Raw genomic sequence first — 24,930 nt, 5'->3', positions numbered from 1 at the left:
CCTTTCTGGCATGTATCGAACTAAATGTTTCCACTATTTTTAAAAGAAGTTTTGTGCGACAGACACAAAATATTGTTATTTATTTTTTTTCATTTTTTCTATTATTATTTTGTATTCACTAACTCACTCTCTTTACTGATGCAGTTGTATAGTACATAATATATATCCTGAGCATGAGAGCTGTTTGACTTTGAGTGTGTGTGCGTGTTTTTTGTTAAGCTGTTAAAAACCTAATAAATATATAAAAAAGAAAAAAAGAGAGCTCTGCTGCATGTGAGAAAAGGAAATAAAAGATAAGGCACCAATGCTTCAGCTCAAAAGCACATAAAACATTACAAAGATAAAACATAACACGAGAAAAAAGGTAAACAGCGATTAAAAACAAACAAAAAACACATTTAATCTGTCTAAAACTTAAACAAGCAGCTGCAGAGAGTACGCAAAACAAAAGCAGTATATAAATAAAGTTATCATTGACCAATCCTTGACACCAGACTTTGATCCCATGTAGCTTTGAAGTGGAGAGGGAAAGCTTTTTCTATATTCCAGGTAACGCCAACCAAAAGAAAAACAGCGAGGAATCAGGAAACGTGTCCCAACATGAGTCACCCAGCCATAAAACAAGCACAACGTCAGTCAGATACATTTGAGATTGGGCTCCCCTGAATAACCTCATGATCCTCTGAAGGTGGCAGCAGCAGCTGCTCACTTATCAGCTGCAGGAAAAGAAAGAGACGATGGGCCCAATGCGTCCTCGTCTCCTTCTGCTGTTTTTGTCTAATTGATAGAGGGGGATTTGATAGGATTTTGTTCTGCGTTCATCCCGAATCCTAATTATTCCATTCGGTGCCGGAGAAAGACATTCATAGCTGAGCTGAATAATTGATTAGTTCTGTAGAATGAGAAATACCCATGTACATGTGAAAGATAACAGAGCAGCTGGTTTTACAGAGAGATTTTGTATTTTTATGTTCTAAATATATGCAGTGACTATCCATACAGTTACCGTATCAATATACTGACATTCTATCCGTACGCAGCGCCCCTATTTGGCCAGTTTAGATCATGTGATAGGTCATTCATTGGTCAGTTTAGGTCACGTGACTAAGACTAAACCTTACCCTAAACCAAACCCTAACACCATAAAAATTTATATGAATATTTTCCTGCATAAGGAAGCCCAACAAAGGTAACCAAGATATGAGAAACAAACTGAAATGTAAAATACATTAGTGTATTTTACAGCTGATTTAAGACATTGGTCAAAACCAACCTGATATCATAAGAGATGCTAACAGAAAGCTAACACAAGGAAGGTTACATTTTATGGAGTTATTTAGTAAAGGCTCAGAACTTGTGATTAATTGTAATCGAATGTTGGCAACTGAGAACGTTATTGTAAATGACTTTCAGGGGGAAATAATCATTGTAATTCGAATTGTATTTGTATTCATAATTGCATTGTAATTGAACATGGATAATTGAAGATGGAACTGTAATTAAAAAAATGAATTGACCCCAACCCTGGCTGGTTTGTTACCACCTCAAACATGGAGAACAATGGAAATACAAAGAAAAATTATTCTTTGACAATGCTCTGCTTTTTGTGTGTGTGTGTGTGTGTGTGTGTGTGTGTGAATTACCTCTGCAGTGAGGCCCTTCATCCCAGCCCTCGGCGCAGTCAGAAACACCGTCACATAACTTGCCCAAATAGATGCAAACATTGGGGTCCACGCATCCGATCTCATTGACAGGACACTGGTTCACCCGGCTGTGGGAGCCTGAAATAGAAATGAATAAGAGAACATTTAAACATCAAAGTAATACAAACATCATACATGTTTAATGAGACATTAGCTGCTGTTCCACTGAGTTATCAGATTATATAACCACCAAAATAAAAATGAATTCATGTAGCCTCCTTTCATTCCAACTGAAATAAACCCAATCTAATCGCTTTGTAATTAATGGACACAGAAACGTGTCCATGTAACAGCAATAACTTGTCTGTTCATTCTTCTATCCACATTCAATGATCAATAAATAAAAAATAAATAGAGTAAAGATTTTCAGTTTCAGGTTTTTTATGATTTTAAAATAACTGACATATATTTGCTTAACTATTTAGACATTTTGTTTTCATTACGATTTTATTCCAAAATTAAATAAATACAAATTTTTAAAAAAAATTTAAATAACATGGGTTAGGTGGAAATGGTGGAAACGGTGGTGAAATGGGATTTCAAAAACCACAGAAATTGGTTAAAAGTTGCAAAAACTGACAGAAAAAAGTAGTAAAAATCGTTTTAAGTGTCAATAGTGGAACAATTAGTTTAAACTGGTAAATAATTGGCATGACCAATCATAAATGTGGTTAAAATGAAAAAAAAATAATATATATATATATATATGAAATATGGTCAAAAGAGGTTAAAAGAGACAATAATGGGTCAATATGTGAAATTAGTTGGAAAAGTAGTGGAAAGGAATTATAAGTGCTGAAAATGTCTATAAAGTGGAAAAAATGTGCAGAAAAGGCATTAAAATTTGATGGAGAAGTGTCAGAAATGGGAGAAACGTAGCAAAAAAAAGCATTAAAAGGAGCAAAAATGTGGCAAGAAAAAGTGATGAAAATAGGTTAAAATATGGCACGTTTCATGTAGTTGCAGAAAAAGGGTAAAACTAAGCAAAAATGGGCTCAAATTGTTCAAAAAAATATTCTTAGTTTCTTGAAGGCATCTGACGACCTCCTCATCGTGTCTTGCAAACCCAAATGGGGTCACGACCCCAAGTTTGAGAACCCCTGCGATAGACCATATCAATCAGACTGGGACACCCTTCATTTTATGTGCTTAGGACAATGAGTAGTTTCCTTACAGAAAATAGATGTTTGATAAATACTAATAACAATAAGTGAACAGTCATAGAGCCAAATACAAACGGCATAATTTAACTGTAAAAAAAGCTCAAGTTGTTTCATAAGTCCTTTACTGTGCGCTTTGACTTTTTTTTTTTATATTAGCTGCAGCAGCTTCTGTTGCTTTTAATGATGAGGACAGTGCATAGATCAGCAATAAATGTAAAGCCACTTTAGAAAACCATTTCCTACTAATCATATTACCTACATCAGTCATGCTGCACTGCAGTGAAGTGACAGCGAGTGCAGGTTCAGTCCTACACTGCCGTGAATGAAAAGTCTTTATTGGGCCTTTGACATTTTGGAACATTGCAACTTTACGTGTCTTGCATAGAAAATCCAAGCTGAATGACTGGTACCCATACAACAAATGAGCATGCATCATTCACTGTAGATATGTTTGCACATTAGGGCTGGGCTATATGGACCAAAATTCATATTTCAATATTTTTTCTCAAAATGGTGATTTACGATATAAACCTTGATTTTTTTTTTTTTTAATTCAAATAAAGTCTGACCAGAAAGACAATTCTAGGTTAAATTTGCTGATGCAAAATGCCACACAGGCTAAAATAACACCAATCAGTGCTTTAAGATTGGTAATAATAAAAAAAATACTAGTGGCTCCAAAAGTAAATGCACAAAATGACACAAATTTACTACAAAACCACAAATTAACAGAGAAATACACCAAAAAACAACAAAAATACTTAAGACAACAAACTAACGGAACATTCATTAACAAACAGTTGCACAACATGAGCCACAATAAACTTCTTCTCCTCTAAGGGACAGCACGTGTGAGTGAGTTTAGATGAAGGTCTGGGTTAGGATGCACAGTGATCGTCTAATTGAGCTTTTAATGTTGTTCTGAGAAGTAGAGAAAGAAAAGACTTCTAAAACTAGTAATTTAATACAAAAGAATATATAAAGATATATCAATATAGGTGATACTGTAATTTTCTAAATATCCAAAATAGAAAACTTGATACATGTTGAATCTCAATATATTACCCAGGCCTAGTGCACATAATGTCAAAAGGTTTGCAAAATAAGGCCTGCACTTGTAATTGTTTTGCAGATAGTGATGAAAATGAACGAAGAATTGAGGAGAGTAAACACTGATAAGACGTATTCAAACAGGGCTAAAGAGGGCAAGGGACAGAATGTTCTGTACTGTAAAAAAAAAAAAAAAAAAAAAAAAGCTAAAATCTTTTCAGTTGGACGCGAACATGGAGAAGCATTCGCTTTCCCTCAACCCTCTCCCACTGCAGTCTGTCGTTCCTACCGACCCACACTGCAGTGCAAACAGTTTGCCGGGACTGTTTTTCTTCTTCCTCCTCCTCCTCCTCTAACATCTGCTGACCCATTTTAGAAAAACACTCATAGCAGAGAAAATAAAGTTCACCTCCTTCACAGGAAACCATCTGTGGAGTTGTGCAGGAGGCAAACTGTATCCGAGTATGTGTGCTTCACGTGTCTTCTTTAAAAGCTCACCTCCACAAAGTCTTCAAGTATCTGAACATCAAACAAATGTTGCAGCCAAAATGTTGCTCATTTGACCCTCAGCTCAACTTTTCTCCATATGGAGTCGACAACATTCCAGAGCTGAGAGCGTATTAAAGATGCCTGCATTTTTGGGAGTGCAATGTGTGCAATGACAGTTTGAGGGAATGATTTTAATTGCATTTAATTGGTATGCAAGGCTGTCTGGTGTCTGTATGCATATCCCGAGGACATGAAGGAAAACTTGAAAAAGCCGTGAAAAACCATATTACCAACTCTTCAAGAGGATACATATATTTTACTAATGAATCAGAGCCATATGAAAAGGTGCACGCGGCTGAAGGAACACTTGCCTGCATGCCAGCATTCCCAGAGGAAAACCACAAGCATTCCCTCTGAGTCCCCTCTGTCCGTCCAAGATATTAGTCATAGCACATAAAACAGAAAATCTGTCTCACTGAAAACAAGTGCCTTAAAGAGGCAGGAGCCTGCAGCATATTGGTCCAACCACTGCAGCCTGGGTGGAAAACGCGCCACATTTATTATAAGAATTAGGGTCCAATACCGTAAGCTAGCATGATTCACATCTAATAAATTGCCAACATGGATATTCTCAATTTAAACCGCAGAACCACAAATAAACTGCATGTACATTTGAAATGAAACCACTGTGGGAGTTTTACCATTTGTCAACAGTTTTTAGAGATGCGTCAAAGATAAGTCAGAGGGAAAGTCATATGAGTGGCATTTTAGTGCCAGATTTACATACTTTAACATTTGCCAGTTATGCACTTCTTCTTATGTCGTGTTTTTGTAATGCATGTAATGTTTTTCAAACAATGTTTGCACTTACTGTAGGTTTTTATAGTAGTGCTGGGACATCAACACACTAATAAATATAACACAGTTAATTGCCTTTTTTTTTCACTCCAAACAGCCCATAATACTGATGCACCGACTACAACTGAAGAAATGGGAGAACCTGAGAAGAAGTTGTTGCTGAGCTTCGTGGGTGTTCAATTTGGTTTAAAAAAAAAAAAAAACACCAGATGAAAAACAAAAAATTGTGCAAGAAAGAGTTTGCAGATCACTGGACCTCTTGCAGCCTCCACAACCACCTTAATGCTAAACATGTAGCGGCTAGCGAGGACAGCTTGCACGGACACTCGCTGTAACATGCTCCGAGCAGACAGTGATGCCAATCCACACCCGACACGATGACAGGGTTCAGAGCCAAAATGAATAAGTCCATGAGTGACAAATGAACAAGACAACTGGACAAATGATAGTAGTGGACAGTCGTCCACTCTCAGTGATAGAGGATGTGGGCGGGGCTAGAAACGGTGCTACAGATAGCATCCAACTTATGAACTGTTATGCAGAAAGACAATTTTAAACAAAATTCATTAGCTTCATCAGTTGGTCTGTTTATTTCATGACAACTGTTTTGCACTGTTCAGTTTCCACTTCTCTGGAATGTTCTGTACTAAGTGCTGCTTTTTGTTTTACACACAAAAACACATTTGTTTTAGAAAGTTCACCAAAAAAAACGGAAAACCGTGAATATAGCTTACTTTAAGTTTGTGCAGTGGAAACAATGCAATATTCTTTATTTATATTGCACATTATGTGATGAAAATAATAAACCATTTTGTTGTTAAAGCTCATTTATTGTTTTCATTGATTCAATCATATACCAAAATCCATTTAATTTGGAAAAACGCTTCTCGTTTCAAATATTGGTGTGCGATCCATTTAGATTAATTAATTACAAAGTCTTTTTTCTTTATGGAGTACCATCACTATTTTATAGTATAGATACTATTACTGGCAGCACGCTGCGCCCCCATCTTCGACCAGCTCCGTCCCCTACATACTGTTTCGTTTCACCCCCGAACCACGACCAACCCCCACCTGCCCACGTGCTATGACTGTGAGTTATCTTATCTGTGTTTTTGCAGCTGAGAGGTTTATCCTGGTTCTGTACTTTGTTTCTAATTTTGGGAACTCAGTTCATAATCTGCTTTTTTTCCCCTCACCTCTCCTTATGTTGTTTTCCCATTTCATTTAAATACAGGGCGCTTCCTTATGGCGACCCAAGGGCATAGGACCCGTTCTTGTCTCCCATGTTATTTGTTACTGTTCTTCCATGTTCTCTTTAGATGAGATGATACTAAAATTTGTTTAAAAACTTTGTACTTCTTTACCTGTGAAAAGTGCTCTATAAATAAAGATTACTTACTTACCATGCACAGTTGAGTCTAACATCCTTGAAGCTGACGCAAGGTTTCTGGGGTTAGGGTTTCAGGGTTCTTTCTTTTTAAAATGTGCCAACCTGCTAATGTTATACACCTGACAAATCGATGGAAAACTAAAAACAGACAACTGTATTACGTGACTTTCTGAATCTCTTTGACCACAAACCAAATCACCCATCATGCATAACTCTGACTCATGCAACAGATTCTCCCACTCACATATATTCATGCCTCATAGCAAGCACAAACAATTATCTGGAAACAAAAAAACAACGGCCAACAATATATAATCCACTGATCACTTTCAAGCTCCCCCAACACAGTAATACCTTGGCAGGAGCCAAATTGGGACCAGCGGGACAAAGATGGAGGATTTGTGGGATGAAGGAAGGACAGAGACCCTGTGGTAACTGTTCCACTTTAAGATGTATTTACTGTGTATATAAATATGTTGTCTTTATATGGTAGCATGAGTGAAAGCAGATACAGTTACTGTGTTGAAAGCAAGAACTGCTTTTACAGTGCCAAGTAAATGGTAAAGCTAATATATTTGTATATATGATATGTTCACAGTTGCAGTCTGTAATGCAAACTTTGTAATTCCTCAAACAGTTGTGCCCTTTAAATTTTCCCAAACATTATGTATACATGTAACTGGTAACTGTTACATGTTCATAAGAATGAAAACCAATAGCAAAGTTATGTTTTAAAATAAAAGTGTTTGACCATGCTTAAAGCTGCTGGAGACAACAAATAACATCTATCTATAAAGCAAGAAAGATCTGTCTGTGTGTGTGTGTGTGTGTGTGTGTGTGTGTGTGTGTGTGTGTGTGTTTGAATTTAAATACTTAGACTAAAATGTGAAGAGTGGGACTAGGAGCAATAAACTACATTACTTCATACCTATTCATATATGTAATCAGCAGAGTGGTTTTAAAAGTGGTTTTAGGATGTACAGTACTTACACTTTAACATATTCCAGGAAGGAAGATGAGTACAAAGATGAAGTGCACCAGAGAAACAATTGTAATTCACGAAAGCCTCCAACAGATTCTTCTAGAGATGTTATTGTGTTGCCTGGTGTTGGAATTGCCCAGATTCTTAATTTGATGAATCTAGGATTTGTAGCAAAGGCATCACTGCATGTGTCATCTACAAACAAAAAGTAGATGATTTCTTTGCTGCTGCCTCCTGCACATAGTCGAGGTCAAGTTGTGACAGTCATTCCTAATTTATGATTTTCTTCAACACCTCAGGCGTTGGACCCACCATCCCCCATATCTCAGTGCCAGTTGTTATGCAATGTCCTTAAATGTAGCTCCCCTGTCGATCTTTTGTCCCAGGCATAAAAGCCTGAGTTTCTTCCTGCTCTTTGGATTCCATGGCAGCCCCTGACTGACTCCCATAAAGTCTGCTGTCAGCTCGAATTAAGACATTGTGCAGGGTGACAGACGAGGCTGCCCACTGCTCAACTCTCCCCACTTTGAATTCAGTCTTTACAGCAGGATGCACAGCAAGCACATGGTTCTGCTGGACCCTGCTGTGGAAATCAGACTGCTCTTGTTTTTTGCATATTATAATCCTGATGATGTAACGGACACCAGCTCAAAGGGTAGCTGGACCCGTCCATATGATGCACAGAATAAACACTGTGAATCAAGAAGAGAGATGAAGAATTTAACGTCTTCATAATGCCAACAGCGCTTATTACTGACACAAATTTAAACATTTCTCTGTTAATCCTTTTTCTCAATTTCAGCCAAAACAGCAAAAAAAAAAAAGGATATATGTATTACATATACAAAATATAATGCATAAAATTAAATATTTCAATGAAAGTCAATTAAACACAAATGTACAAAATAATTCACAAAAATCACAAAAGTAAATCGTGGCACATTAAGAGGAACGTAAAAATATATAATTCACATAGATTAACACAAAAACATATCAAATGTTCAACAAAAACTCCTATCTCTTCAGTATTATCTATTACAGACAGAATGGCTACAGCTATGAGCTAACAAAATGCAACAGCTGCACTTGAGCAGAACTTACAAATTAACTTACTTCCAAACTTTAGGTTATTTACATAACCTCGGTTCTATAAGTAATACGAGTGAGATGTCTCACTATGGGATGCACTCCCATCTGCGACCCTCAAAAGCATTTTTCTCAATCTGCCAATCCTGATTGGCTGGTAAAACGTGTACGTCTGCCAGGGACACTCCCACCTCCTATAAGAGGAGGAGGCAGACAGGCGCACCTCATTCAAAATAAGCACCTCCTCTCACTTCTCACAGGGTGAGATATCTCACTCATCTTACTCATAGAACCAGGGTTATGTAAATAACCTAAAGTTCTATTTCATAATATTTTGTATGATGTCTCACTATGGAACGTGGGAGCTCCCATATTGCAGACATGCTTATTGAGCGAAGACCAGCCCGTAGATCTGTACACATTAAGACTGCCAAGCATGGAGCGAAGTTCAGCATGTAAAGGCAGACAAACGTAAGAGGCGAGGTCCAACTCGCCGCTGCACGAATGTCCTGAACAGACACACCCCTGAACAAAGCCCAGGATGTGGCGAGATGCCGAGTTGAGTGTGCCCGCAGACCCTGACTCGTATAAGCCAAAACAATAGCCTCCACAACCCAGTGCTACAGGCGTTGCTTAGTAACAGGCTTCCCCTCACGAGAATTAGCCCAGGAGACGAACAGCTGATCGCTCCTCCTGAGGCTCCTTGTCATGTTCATGTAAGTGCATACCGCACGAACTGGACACAGCACATGAGGCCGCTGCTCACCTTGTGAGGCAGAAAAAGGCCAACAGGTCAATGGGAGAACATGAGCCCACCACCTTCGGCACAAAGGCCGAGTTGGGTTTCAAAATCATCCTCACATCGCCCGGGAAGAGCTGAGTGCATGACGGGTGCACCGAGGGCGCATGATTGCCACTTACCCGCTTAGCTGACGCCAGAGCCAGTAACAAAACAGCCTTCAGTAAGGCAAACTTCTCTCCCAGCGGTTTGAAAGGAGGAAGTTTAAGTCCCTTCAGAACCACAGCCAGATCCCATGGTGCTGGACACAGGGAGGAGCCTGCATGCTCCCTTCAGAAACCGGCAGATAGATGGGTGGTGGCTCGCCGGTTTTTCCCCAAAGACTACATGAGAGGCGGTGATTGCCGCCAAATACACGTTCACAGTGGGAAAAGCCTTGCGCTTGTCAATCAGGTCCTGCAAGAATGACAAAATCACTTGGCCCATCCGTGTTGCACCACCTCTGGGTGTAACATCCATTGCCCGTATACTGGCACGCCCCTGGACAACAGGTCTGCGCCCGTGTTCAGGACCCCCGAGATGTGCACCGCCATCAGTGAGAGGAGACGACCACAGCTCCACAGGATTAGTTTGAGCGCCATTATATGCAACCGACAGGACCGCAACCCGCCCTGGAAGTTGACGTACGCCACAGTTGCAGTATTGTCCAAGACATGATGTCCCATGAGAGACGGAAGGAAGCGCTTCAGCAAGAGGAACACTGCAAGCTCCAAATAATTTATGTGAGAGCACCGGAGGTCTGCATTCCAGCGGCCCCTCACAGCATGTATCAGGAAACCCAAGGCCCACCTGTGGTGCAGAGTGCACCACACTCTGGCGTAACCAACACTCTCCGTGCACAGCTGGAATTCCCTTGTGTGGAGGAGTCCGAGGTGGATCAGTGGGATGGCCGAAGGCATCAACCAGAGTAATCAAAGTCATAATCTGAGCTAAACCGGAGGCGACGAGGGCAGCGCTGGGCTCGAGATGACAGCTGGTGTGCTGGCGTCTGGAAAATGTGGATCGTGATGTGGTGTCGTGCGTGGAGCATGGCAGTCTACTGGAGTGTAAGCACCCGCGAGGTGGGCCAACGTGCGCCGAACTGTCAGGAACGTCGGGGGCAGCGTTGGAGCCGAGCAGTCGGCTGGTGTGCCAACGCCCGGAGATTCGAGACCGTGGATTGGTGTCGAACAGGGACAGCGTCCGTCGACGGAGGCAAGAAAAAGATCCGTCTGTGGACAGTTAAGCTGGTAGAAGACTCGAGATATGCTTCAGAGTGAGAAGAGGTGTTTGAATGACGTGTGCTCATCCGCCTCTTCCTCTTATAGGAGGTGGGAGTGTCCCTGACGGACACGTTTCACCAGCCAATCAGGATTGGCAGATTGAGAAAAAACGTTTCTGAGGGCTGCAGATGGTTGTGCATCTCACAAAATATTATGAAATAGAACACTGGTTAAGTAGCTAAACAATGTTTTGGAACAGAAACACACATTCAGTAGAACAAATCATTACTATGGAATGCATGAAAATATATCTATGATATCGCATTCCTGCATGGAGCAGACTATTATCTGAATCAACTTTGTGACTGCATATCTCAAACATGAAAAACAGACTAAAACGATAGATAAACATCCTCAGTCATCACAACTAACCAAAACAGTTTCCCAAATTACTCATCTCCCTGTTAGCTAAATGAAAAATGGGTTTTTGTCATAGTTCTACAAGTACCTATTAATCAACAAGAGAGATGAAGAATTTAACGTCTACACAAAGCCAGCGCCGATTATTACTGATGCTACGTCGGGCTTTAGAACCCTCAGCCTGACTCACAGAAGTGTTTGAGTGCCATCTATTGGTTTGGTGGATCACACTATATTCTGTCAGTTCAGTTAGTTAAACTCTGTAAAATAGTATGTTTGAAAATAAAAAATAGAGGGGTAACTGTTTCATGATAAAAGATGTTAAAACAACAAATCATAACATTTTCCATCTGTTTTATATTAAAACTGATTTTCTTAAATGCACTGTCTGTTCTATACAAAAATGTTTATATATTTCTCAGTCTCTTACAATGACAATTGATTCGAAACCAAATTACACAGAAATACAATGGTTTATTGCATTTCACAGCGTCATGTTGGTAAAATATCTAACTATAGGGTTTTATGGTGGATGTATTTGAAAGGATTTGAAGTTGGGCTTAGTGACGGCAATGTTTCACAACAGAATGGGGAGTTCGCCAAAAACTCCCTGCTTGCAACTCCTAAGCAATCTGTGAACAGTTTTCTGCCGCATTTAAAGGCTCAAAAGAAGTCACATCAAAGTTTTGGGTTTTTTTAGATAGAAAATGGTAATCAGATGTTAACTTGTGTAACAAACAATCAGATATGTTGCACTGGACAAACACATCTCAAAAAATAGGCAAACAGAGCGAATCAGTAGAGCACGCGGGAAGAATGAGCAGGTAGGAAACGTGAGGAACAGCAATCTTGTGAATTTATTTTCGTGTGACAAGGAGTGAAAACAAAGGGACCATCATGGGATGGTAGAAAAGGGGAAGAGGGGCCTGGTTGGCGTGGGAACGCCCTGTGTTCCAGCTCTGCTGATAGGCTGGTAAAGCTGAGGAGGGCTCAGGCCCACAGAACACAGGGATTTTCTGGGCTTTGCTCCTTCCTCTGTGGAAGCAGTGTATCAGCTGCTGGCACCACAGACCCTGCTGCCCCCACAACGTGCCCCCTGTGACCACAGCTACATGACTGATTATAGCCTATGAATGGACCCCCTCCGAGTTAACTGTAAAAGGCTGTTTCTATTAAAAAGTGGGGGCATCAGAGTCTTGCAATATTTCCATTTTCCTCATCAGCATCAATATGCTAAGGCCCATTTTTCTCCTATACAAAGGCTTTTTTCTGTTGAACCATTCCTTCTTCTCATCACCATTCCATCCCACCATCTCGGCAGCCGTCCCAACGTGGTTGTTGTGGAGAGGCTGCTGAGGCATGACAGACAGATGGGTCATACAAGAGATCACGCTGGCAAACATCCAGAAGAGAAAACGGGGCTTAATGGCAAGAGATGGGCAGATTACTGTGGTGTGATGTCTCTTTTGCCATGGGTTAATGCATTTGCATGCAACAACTGAACACGAAGAGATGTTACTACAAGCTCAACCTCTGGCCAAGCAAAGATTGGCAAGGGTCGGAGTGCACACAGCAAAACTGTGGTTTGAAAAGTGTTTTTGGCCACTACAACGGCCTTGGATTTTCTATACCCGCGTAACTTTGGAGGGCGAGGGGAATTCTTGTATCACATGTATTCTCCTGTACTTTATTTTCTCTCTGAAAACTTTCAAACTCTTTCAAAATATGAAAATCCTAATATTTTCATCAAAAGAAAGAATGAACTTGAATTTTTGAGAAAATAAATCAGTATTTTTAGTTCATATTTCACAACAACACCATATGACAACACAAAATCGGGAGAAAAAAAGGAAAAAAAGTGCATCATTTGTTACATTTATGATTACCCTAAAGTATCTCATCCCAGTAACTGACAACTCTACCTGTATTTCATCCAAAGGTTGTTCTCATCCACTTCTGATCCCTGTGTGGCCCCAAAAACTGGGCCAAAGTGACATTTCTGGTGTTCTTCACAGATTGAAAGTTGCTGACAAAACAATGTTGGATGTTGATATTTTCGGCTGTCCACAGAAACACCCGGATACGGCCTAAATCAGAGTAACATCTTATCACGGGCATAAAGCAGAACAAAAATGGTGTCAAGCAAATAAATGTCTCCTCTGGCCAAGAAATGCAAGAAACCAACAAGAAAATGAAGTAATAACGCTTCTTAAAGAAACTTCTCTACTTTGGCGCCATCTTTTCATTCTTCTACGGGACTCCAAATCCCACAATGCAATGCGCAAAACTTTTAAAGTTACATTTATTTCACCATTCGTCAACGAACAGAATGTTTGAGATGGATGCAAAAACAAAGTTGCGAGCTGCAATTTCAGTCTTTTTGTGCGTAAATCCCCAGCAAAGGATTTATGAGAACAACTTTTGAATCAAGGTATATTTTTAAAAATGGGAGTTAAGCAGCTTTAATGTTGTTAATTTTCCCACCGCTGCTGGAGAGGTTGGCAATGCTATACTTGGTGACAATGTAAGCATTGTTTCGCTGCTTTGGTACTTGTTCCACTTAAAATAAATATTAGAACATTATTATTGTTACACAGACAACACTTGTTATTTGCTGAAAATCCTCTGTAATTTCACTTCAGTGAGCTTTAGTTAAAAATATGTTCAGTCAATCCAAAATAAATATTGAAAAACACACATGGCTGGCTTTAGAAAATCTTTAATGAGAAGTTCATATTAAGTTTGTTTATCCTAGGGGTTGAAATCAGGTTTTCTTGAAATAAATAAATATATTTAGTTTCTTCAGGCGTAGGCCCCCTAAGTTTCATTATTAAACTGCATTCCAAGAGATTTCCCCTGAAAATGACTTTTCAGCATCAATGAACAAAACGAATCAACATTTCCATGTTTATGTGACACTATACCTCCACAACCTCAATGAAAAGCACTTTGTGGAACAAAGAAACGAGCGAGTGTTTGTTACATGTGTTATCAACTCAGTTTCTAAGTGGATTAAACAGCACTGGGGGAAAGAAAAGCCATGTGTTAGCATGACTGAAATGCATTTGGACCCCCTGCTTTGTGGTCATCCTGGAGGCCTTTTCATGCTAAATCAAGGGCTAAAAAGTCTCACAGACAGAGAATTAATGGGAAACAATCGCTGTGTGATATATTTGTGATGTTGAAAGGGATTTCATTATGGAAGCTACTTCTCATGACAGAGAAAGTTCTTACATGCCAGGATTGATCAGACATCTGTTCTCAGTCGACGGCGCAACCACAATGAATGCGGTTCACGCAAAGACCCTAATTGCATACAGACTTACTCGACATACAGACAGAGTGAGGGAGAGATTTTAAAAACTACTGCTCTGAGAATAAAAATGTAGGACGTTTATGCTTACAAAGTATTATTGCGCTGTATACAAATATTAAGCCCTCTATGAACTTCTGTTAATCATTTAGGATTTTCTCAAAACTTTTCTAGAGGCCAAATAAAAAGACAAAGTCGACCAGCATCTGTTAGAATTACGGTACATTGATGTGAAGACTACTGGTCCATTTGGGATTTACAGTAATAAATGATAAACAGTGCAAAAAATGTCTCAATGAATTCACATCTCATTTGCAAAACCAAAACATTTTAAACAAAAGGAAACAAAAGCCAAGCAGAACAAATGACACACAAACAAAAATGCATTGTTACAACTGTCACATCAATTCCATGCACTAAAATCTTTGTGGTTGTATTTTTACAGCCTGGAAACTGCCACAAAGACGAAAATACCACCAGACTAAAGCAGACCTGCTGGAAGGAGGAGGGGCTACTTCTGTTCCGTGTTTGGACGTCTTTGGACTGTGTTCCAGTCCTAATTTTGCAAACCCACAAAAGGTTTTGTTGACAAATGAGCCAAGACGTGTTTAAATAACCGAATGTTTCTATCTCAACCACGGTTGTAGACTGAACTTCAACAATATCAACAAATGCTCAGAAGACAAAAAAAAAACAACTTATGTTGGACTGTTTGAACAAAGTAAACCTGAATTTTAAATGATTTCTAGATTAAAAGAATAGGCTTTCATTGTTTTTGGGACCAATTTTACTGCTTTTTTGTGGAACTTACAGTATCTAAACTCACTTTAGCTCTATACCAGTGTTTCACAAACCTTTTTAGCTCAAGTCCCCCCTTTGTCAGACTACAACATGTTGCTTAAAAAACTATTTGAAATCAACTATAGATTATAATGATGGAATGATCGAGCCATAACACATTTTAAAGAATCACATTTTGTAAATAAGTGGAAAGAAACAGTATTTAGTCCAGTGGTTACCTTTTTTTTTTTTTTTTAGATCAGTGTTTACCAACCTTTTTTGTATTGTGACCCCATTTTGATATCAAGAATTTGACCCCAAAGACATGTTTTTCTAGAAATAATCTAACTTTTGATCAAGTTTGAGCTCAGATACTTTATTTTAGTTCAACAAGATTTATTTTTCACAAAGTGAAAACATAGAAATCTGTTGTTTAAAATTGTGTCATTTAAATTTAAAAAAAAAAAAAAAGGAATAATAATTAATTTTCAAAATTCCAGTGATCTCACGCCTGGGGTGGGACCAAGATTGACACTTTATTTGTTCATTCAAGTATCCCCTGTAGTGCCATCACATATCCCTAGGGGTACACGTACCCCGTTTTAGAAACACTGCTCCATACGGTAAAAAAAAACAACATGTTTAAAGGGCCCATGTAAAACTAAATCAACTTTTCTGTGCTTTAAACATGATAAAGTGCTATTTGGGCTTCATACACACGTCCAAAGTGTCATTTTCATTGATTCCCTCAATCGTTAGTTAGAGGGTGAATTGCTCCTTTCTTACTGCAGGGTGAGTCCAAACACATCGCTCCAATTTAATGACGCGTTCCCACTTTGAGGTCAAATTTGACGCTACTCTGAGCTGGAGAAGCCACGCCTTCAGGAAGCTCTCTGTTGTGATTGACATGTAAACAGACACGCCCACGAAGGTGAGCATTTCAGCGTCCTTAGCGCAGTGCTATGTATGTATTTTCTACAGTCTAGGTATGTACCGGTGAACGCCCCGCCCCCACGCTCTGTCTCGTGTTTATAAAGCAGCATGAACTTGGCTACGGAGTGGGTGGGAGGAGGGCGGGCCGTCCTCTGGCCCTACGTCACTGTGCAGAAAGGAGGAAGTCAGTACCCCGTCTATAGACACGCCCACTCATGAATATGCATAAGTAGGCCGCAAATCAGCCTGTTTGTGTAGAGTTGCTCAGAAAGTGACTTTTCAGAGGCTAAAACTCTGGAAAACAGGCGAGTTTGGGAAAATAAATCTTAAATACTATATTTTTGGGGTTCTTAGAACAAATGGAAATGGGTGAAAAATAGCATGATATGGGGCCTTTAATAGAAACCTAAACACCATTTCCATCATTCGTTTCTAGGCCTAAAGAGAAAAAAACAGCAACATCATTTAACCTGTGGGAACAGTAACAGGCAAGAGACAAGAGTCCTGCACAGAGAGAGAACCTCTGCTGACATGGTATGAGTATAAAACCCATGCCCTCAGGCACATGTTAGCCACTTCCTGAGCCCCAAGCATGCCTGTAATTGAGGTGAAATGGCTTCTGTCTTAAAGCTATCAGTAGCATATGAAACCCTGGGCACAGAACAACTACAGATTCATTGGGACACACACACATGGAAACCTCTGAATCCAGAACGGTCTGCCTATTTGACCAAATAAACCCTGTGTCCGCATCTGACCAGTAAACCCTACAACTTGACGCCGTCTCATTCCATTCAAAACCGCCACAACAATCATGATTTTGGTTGCCACAATTAAATGATCTAGATGAAATTGAAAATGAGAGTAACTTTTTGTGTTACTGTCCATTGTATGACAACATAAGGGATGTTTTTTTTTTTTTAAATGTCTTAATTTTATGTAGATTTCTTTAGTTAGATGATTACAAAAAACTTGAGGTGTGTTTCAAGAAAGGAACCTTTGTTATATCAGATTTTATTTCAAAAGCCTGGGAAAAAAGACAGAACACATTATTCAACATTGAACTGTGCCAGGAGCCTGCAACTTTGTAATGTTATGAAATGATGTAAACCACTGCAACTGAACTTTCCGGTGTCTTATAAGCCCATGAGGGTTGGGCACATTGTGTGCATGACACAAAAATAAATTTAATCAATCAATCACCCAAATTGTCGGCAATATTTCTTAACTCTAAAATAGTGTATTTATTTAGTTAGCCGTTGGTACATTTTAAATTCTTGGGTTCCATCCATTCATCCATCCATCCATTTTCTGACCCGCTTGTTCCTTTTTTTCTCAGAGTCACGGGGGTCTGCTGCCGCTTATCTCCAGCTCTCATTGTGCGTTAGGCAGGAGTACACCCTTGACACAGTACCAGTCCATCGCAGTAAATTATTGGGTTAATTTTTTATTTTATTTTATTTTTATTTTTTTTAGAAAAGGTGGGGAAGAATAGACTGTTTTGCAGTGAGGGTGAGATGTGAGGTTGTAGAATATATTGTGCTTATTATGTTGTGTAATCCAGCCAGTATGGTGACAAGTGTGAAGCTTAGCTATAATGGTGGTGGCTGTGAACAGGGGGAATGAGTGAATGGTAGTACCTAAAGCAGGTATTTGGGATTAACGTGTCTAAGGTTAAGCCCAGTATGAGTTTTATCCCACATCCCAAGGCGTGCCAGTGCATCGTATACCAGTATATGTGCAAAAAAAAAACGCTACTGCAAGCCCAGGAACTGCCCTGGGCACGCAGATGCAGCCAGGTCAGCAGAAAGAGCGGAGGCCAGGAAGCCCCAGGCAACCCCCCAGATGCCCCCAAGATCCCAGGCCGAGAGGCAGCCACCGCCCCCCCACACACATCCGAGGAAGCCCCAAGCAGCCGAGCACCCAGCGCATCCCCCCACCGACCCCAACCCCCAACCCCAAGGCCCCCGCCAGCATCCAGCCCACCCCACCCAAGCACCCAACCCCCCGAGGGAAGGGCCCAGAGAGCCACCCGCCCGAGACCCCAGCAGAGGAGCCAAGGCACCCGCCCAGCAGACGGCCAGAGCCGCGCGGAACGGGCAGCCGGTGGGCGCCCGCCGGTGGGCCCAGAGCCAGCAGGGTCCGGACCCCAGGCCAGAAGGACCCGGAACGGAAGCAGCACCGAGAGCAGCGCCCCCAGGGACGACAACCACGCCCATAGTCGCCGAGGGCACCAAGGGGATGCTGCAAGCCGCCCCGCCGGCCCCCAGGCGCACCGACCAGGCACCCCAGAGCGCGCCAGATCGCCTTTCCTTGATGCCGCCCACGCGATGCTGCCCATTCTCCAATGGAGAGGCACTTCCCTATCCCCTGAGTGAATGTATGTGTTTAGTGAATGTATGAAGTGCTATTAAAAAAGGGTGGATGTGTATATATGTGTATGTGGTGCAATAGCTCCGGAGGGTGGAAGTGGTGGTCCCACCCTCCGGGGGTGGTGTGTTGAGGTGTAATTAAAATTGGAGGGATTAGTAGGGCAGCCAGAGGTGGGAGTGCCGCCCCCGCGCCACTATCCAGCCGCCCAAGGGTTGGGTATGTGAGTGTGGTGCAACAAGTGGGTGAGCCAGACCAGCTGGGAGTGAATGATGTGAAGTGTCCATGTAGGAGGCCTGTCTGGTAGGAGCCCGGCCCGTTCGCACGGCGGGCCACCGGAGAGGGCAGACGGCGCAGACGGGCACACAACACCGCGGGCCCCAGAGACGCGCCGAGCAGCACAACCGGAGACCCCCCGCGGCACCCCCCGAACCGCGGCGGCCATACGACGCATGGCGGGACCCCCCCCCCCCCCAGGCGGAGCCAGGCGCCAGGCACCAGCCACATCCCCCAGCAGTCCAGGAGGCGACCCCCGCTGCCAGCTGGCCCAGAGCGGCCCGCCCCGCCAAAGCAGGCGGCGACCACGCAGGAGAGAGGCCAGCTCCCACACCAGGGCCAGCACAGGCCCGCACGACACCACGACATAGCACCCTCCACAGGTGGGCGGCCCCGGCCCCCCCGACGAGAGAGGACGCCACCAACCACCCAAACAGGGCCACCCTGCCAGCCACGGACCGATAGGTAGGCGAACCCATGCTCCCCCAGCCAGGCACCGCAACCCCACATCAATGTCGCCAGCAGAGCCCCCCCACCCACGGAGACCACCCCCAATCACCCCCGCGCCGACATGAGACACCCCCGACGCCAGCACAGCCCGGAGGACAGCAGGCCCCAGCCAACAGCCCGACCCCGCCCAAGGCGGCGCGGCACCTCGTGACGGCAAGTGAACACGATGATTATAAAGAGAAAGCAGAAATGTACACTTCAAAACAAACATTGCTACGCAAGCCATTGTAGCTGAGGTTTCATAAGAATATTTTACCCTCAGAAGCACTTAATTAAACCAAGTCTTGTGGTGTAGATGTAAGTAATGACCAAGCTAAAGGAGAATCTCACCGTTTATTAGTGCTGCCTTGAAATCAAACGGAAGCAGAAAACAGAGAGGACAGGCGAAGGAAAGTAAGACAGATTCATATCTTTCAAACTAGGTCTGTAGTTAGTAATTAACTTCAACTGTAGATAATGTTGTAATTTTAGCTTCTGATATCTCTCCAGTTCACATTAACTTTAACCTGGAACAATAGACTAGTTTATTGGCAGTCTAGAGGCTCGGAACCTTTTAAACATTTTAAAGTAAAGCTGATGGATGGGGGGTGAAAATGACACCTGCAGTGGGGAAGGGGCAAAATCAAAAGTAAAATTCCTAAGATTCCGTTTAAGAGTTTACCCATTTGTGCATCAGTTTTCTCTTTTCCGTTTTGTTTCATTTTCATCAGCTTTCCCTATTTAGATGTCACTACTAGCTTTTAAACTTTCTGAGATTGTGTCAAACATGCTTAACACAGTTAAAATCATGTAGAGTTCACTAATGTCATTCATTTCATCTTCTTTTGCGTCGAATGCCCGTGCTAAAATCACACAAGATTTGGCGCAAGATTTGACGTCTGTCCATATGTTGCTACACATTAGGTGGGAAATTGCTAGTTACTGCATGATATTGTTCCAAAATATGTCTGTCATATAGCTATTGATCTCGGTCATATGGCGTCATATTACAACATATTTTGTGCGAGAATTGACATTTCTGCCTCTTTGCTTGATTAAGTGCGTGATATTGTCCCAAAGCATGCATGTGAGAGTATATTTTTTGTCATATTGCAATTTCCACTTGATTTTGTATTAAAAATCTAAAATAAAATAACAATATTACCATTATTTCACCATTTTCCGGAATCACGAAAACTTGGTGCCGCTAACTTCCTTTTTAAAACAAGTTTTAAATTGATTTCATATCATGAATGATAAAGCACATTATATCATTATCTATACGATATTCGGTATCGTATAGAGTGAAAAGATTTTATTGGAACGCCCCTAATTTGGAGGTTTGGTTTGATGCTCATAGACACTTCATCAAATCAGCAGATATGGCTTGGGATTGAAACACCTACTTTTTGGTACCACTTTATATCCACTTTCTCTTTAAAAAGGAACCCCACCTACAACTTAGACGACATGTCAAAAGGACCAATGGGAAATTTAATATTCTGGTCAATAAAATGGTGCCCTAGTTTTCTCCATTCGGAAGATGAATCAAGCTATTGTCCCTGTCCTCAAATGACATAAGTGCTATGGAAAACGCACTCTCTTCAGTTGCTCGGCATAAAAAGGCTTCAATTGAAAAATCAGTCTTGAATGGATGAAATTAGGAAGAACACAATAATTTCCTGCAATGGCTTGATACATATTCAAAAAGAAACAAACTAGTAATGAGCATTAAATTGTACCAATAAATTGGGTGTATAGAAATACAGTTTTCTGTTTTAAGTTCAAATGTTAACGTCAACAAAAGCCTTACAGAAAGAACTAGAAAAGCATTCGGAGAGAGCGCAGACCTCCGCCAACCAGCTCATTTCCACCCAATGTTGTAGTCCTACATTGATTTTATTATATACACTATTAGATTCATTGATGATCAAAACATAACTTTAGCATTTGAAATAATGATGTTATTGTCAAATAGTTATTAAAATATTGCAACTTTGTTACAAATCATGCTCTGTGTGTGTGTGTGTGTATATATATATATATATATATATATATATATATATGTATATAAACGAATGAAGTTAGGGTTGGGTTGGAAATCTTTAACAGGCTTTTTTTTTTAAACAGGAAGGGTGTCCGGACAACATCCTGTTGATTGATGCTACTAAAGCCTTAACTAATCTATTTGATACAAAGACAAACTTGACATGGACAAAAAGATACAATCTGTGTAGAAACAAGTACAGTATGTCACCAGCCCAGAAATCAAACCAGGGACTGTTTTCCTTAAGATTACGATACAATCCTCTGTAAAAACAATGTATTTGTTCATATGAAAAAAGGTGTTTATTTTGTCCAATGGAAACAGTCTTCCTTTATTTATTTATATATATATATATATAATATATACATATATATAGGGTTTCTGCAGGTCAAGGCAAGTTAAATCTAGTACTTTTTAAGACTTTTTAAAATCATCTTGAAATTAAATGTAAGACCAACTTCACAGGGGGGAAAACACATTATAAGTTACACAGTTAGGGAGACTTTTATACAAATGTTGATATATAACATAACTTTTGGCACAAAGTAAAGCAGCTGACAGTGTTTTCCTGTCACTTAGAAGCGATTCCAAATATGCATTGTGAACGCAAACCAAGCCAAATCAAGATGTTTCAATCATCAGCTGTTCTCTACCCATTCAAGAGACTATCGTGATGTGAAAGCAGCCATGTATGTTTGATTTGGTGATTTGTGCCATTACTGTTTCAGTCTTTCCTTCACCTTTCTTCATTCTTTCTTGGTTATTAGAGTGTTGCAACCAACTTGAATAGGTGCATACGGCCACCTACTGTATACTGGAGCGTGTAAACTCCTTCCTTCAGCTTTTGAGGTGAGCATCCAGCTAGTAGCTACCATACGGTAAGTAGCATGTAGCTTCCCAAGAGCTACACCGCTGTTCCTTTGGTTATCGAGTGACGTTACTGCGAGGCATTTAGTAAATTATACCAGAAAGTTGGTAGACTAATTACAACGTAAGAAAAAAGATCAAAATCCTGCTAACCAAGCGTTAACATTTGAAAGACAAATTTAAGACTTTTTAATTCTAAATAAGGCCTTAATCTTGGATTATTGAGCTTAATGCCTAAGCTTTTCAAGGATCCGAAGGAACCCTGATATCAAACTATTAAAAAAAATAAAGCTTTTGTCTTATTTAAAGTTCTAGCTTTAGTCTGCAGCTCTCTCTTTATTTGCCAATCCCTGCTTTAAGGTGTAATTCTCCGTGTTAATAAAACCCCCCACCACAACGTACCCAGTCAAATTCCATCGTCTCACACACCAGCTAGACGTGTTCTACCTACAATAACAAATCCCCGTCCGCGGATTGTCAGCTGCCTGCATCGGCCGGCTGCACTTTAGTGAGATTACTTGTGCCATTACAGATGAAAGGTGTGGCATATGCAGACAGTAAAATCACCATTAGTGGCCTGCCTATAAACAGAAGGAAGGCTTTTTACCAGGGAGAGTTTATGGATGGAGAGGCTATGGATGGAGAGGCAGGCTAGCAGATGTGAAAGGTCGGGACAACCCTCTCAGAAACAGCACTGATCCCATGAGAGTCCAGACAAGAGTAGACACATCCCCGGACATTCAGACTAAACATTGCCGCACAATAAGAGCCGTAATTCAGCCCAGCAGCGTCCTTCATCGAAAAGGCACAATCAACCCCCTCCCTTCTTTAGGCCCGGATATAACTGTGCTGTTGCTCCTTCAAAGCCATTTGGGAAAGGTTTGGAATGTCACGCACAGACATAACATTGGATTTTTAGTTGTGAAACGTGAAAGCAAGGATGTTGGAGCTAAAGTCCGAGCGACAGTTTTTGCAGACACTTACAGATATCTGGTGATTCGTCCGAGCCATCTGGACAGTCCTTCTCCCCATCACAGCGCCAACCTTTGGAGATACAGGTCACCTGGTCCTTGCATACAAACTGCTTAGAGCTGCAGGTTTTGGGAGCTGAAACAAAGCAGGATAAAAGTGTTGTGTCATCATGAAATTAACAATCTGGAAATGCTTCGAAAACTATTTTTGAAATGCTGCCAATTTGTCTTTTTTAAGTCAGAATGGAGGCTTTTGTTTAAAATGTAATTTTCTTTTTGCTACTTTTAAATTACTGCTTTTTTCAAAAAATGGAAACTCGTAGGAAATTTCCACCTTCAGGCAGCAGAGATGTCACAACAGAGCCAGGCAGAGTCTTGTAAGAAGGTCAACCCAAGTTTACAAAGATGTTTTTGTATCAAAAGCCTCACGGGCTTACCCAATTCAGAAAAAAACTCTACTGGTTTACAACCAACACTGACGCCTTGTCGTTTAGGGTTTGTTTGTTGCTCTCCCTCTTTTCACCGACATCTAATTTCTTTTTCTGCCATATCACACGCAAGGTGTTTTTCTACTCTCACTACAGAGGCTCTTTCATGTGTCACGGCTTAAACATAACTGGGCATTCAATCACCCTCTGACCCATGGGAAACTGCAGCGCATGGTAGTTCTGGGCAGCAAGTCAGCACAGATTGTTGAGGTTCACCACAGGATAACAGCAGTGCAGCAACGCTTTGGACCCATCAGCAGTCTGACACTGCTGACACGCTTTACCAAAAAACCCAAGTAAAATACAGCTCTACTTACACAGTGCTACATCAGTCTGTCAGCATCAAATTAGCGGCACATTGTAATTTTAAGATTATATATAATAATGATGATGATATACTGTATATTAATGTATTTGGAAGGAAAAACACTACTCCAAAAACGACAATTCAGAACATGAGAAGTGCATTCATAACAAATGTTGTTTTAGAAAATAAATGATTTTCTGATGCAATGGTTATTATATTTTTTTAAAACTAAAACAACAAGAAGACATAGTCTTCAACATCCCCCACCACATTGGTTGTCATTATAACTCACAACCTTTTACTAAATTTCCTAAATCTAAGAACTTAGATATATACATAAGAAAATATTACCAGAATATAAAACTACTAACTATCTGAAACGGTTTCTAAGAAAAGCTGTCCCCTTTGAAGATACCTCGAACAGAGCAAAGAAAAATGGAACAAGGGCAATAACTCCGGAAAAAATAATTGCGCAATTCTTATTTTCGAACTCCATCAAGGTATTGATACCCTAAAGCCACACACCGAATTTGGTTATTCTATCTTAAAAAAATTCTAAGAAAAGCTGCCCCCTTTGAAGATACATCGAACAGAGTAAAGAAAAAGGTAACAATGGCAATAACTCTGGAAAATATAACTACGCGCTTCTCATTTTTTAACTCCACCATGGTATTTGATACCCCGAAGCCACAAACCGAATTTGGTTATCCTATCTTAAACAGTTTCTGAGAAAAACTGTCCCCTTTAACTCGGAGCTCAAACCTACATCCCCATTCCACACTTTGTGGCTCGGATTTCAAGAGACTTTTATCCTAGAACCAATGCATATATCTGACTAATCATTAGTGATTTAAACAGTGTAGGTACATAGGTCAAAGTTAAAGAAAATTATTGGGAGCTGAGGCATATGCAAAGTTGTTTGCTGAAGGCCCAAACATGCTTGA

At 40.8% G+C, this 24,930-nt stretch overlaps 1 protein-coding gene across 1 annotated transcript in view; it reads right to left on the bottom strand.

Moving 5' to 3' along the window:
- The window catches only part of LOC114466959 (low-density lipoprotein receptor-related protein 1-like), a 127,344-nt gene that overhangs the window by 84,498 nt on the left and 17,916 nt on the right, over positions 1–24,930 (bottom strand). Inside the window, exons 2-3 of the mRNA XM_028452832.1 lie at positions 23,205–23,327; positions 1,644–1,781 (exon numbers count right to left, since the gene is read on the bottom strand). Of these exons, the coding sequence (XP_028308633.1) occupies positions 1,644–1,781; positions 23,205–23,327 (261 nt within the window). The remainder of the gene's footprint in view (positions 1–1,643; positions 1,782–23,204; positions 23,328–24,930) is intronic.

This window comes from Gouania willdenowi, chromosome 7 (assembly GCF_900634775.1).
Source record: "Gouania willdenowi chromosome 7, fGouWil2.1, whole genome shotgun sequence".
Classification (NCBI taxonomy): domain Eukaryota; kingdom Metazoa; phylum Chordata; class Actinopteri; order Blenniiformes; family Gobiesocidae; genus Gouania; species Gouania willdenowi.
Note: the sequence above shows the minus strand (reverse complement) of the source record. Positions and strands in the feature narration are given on the sequence as shown.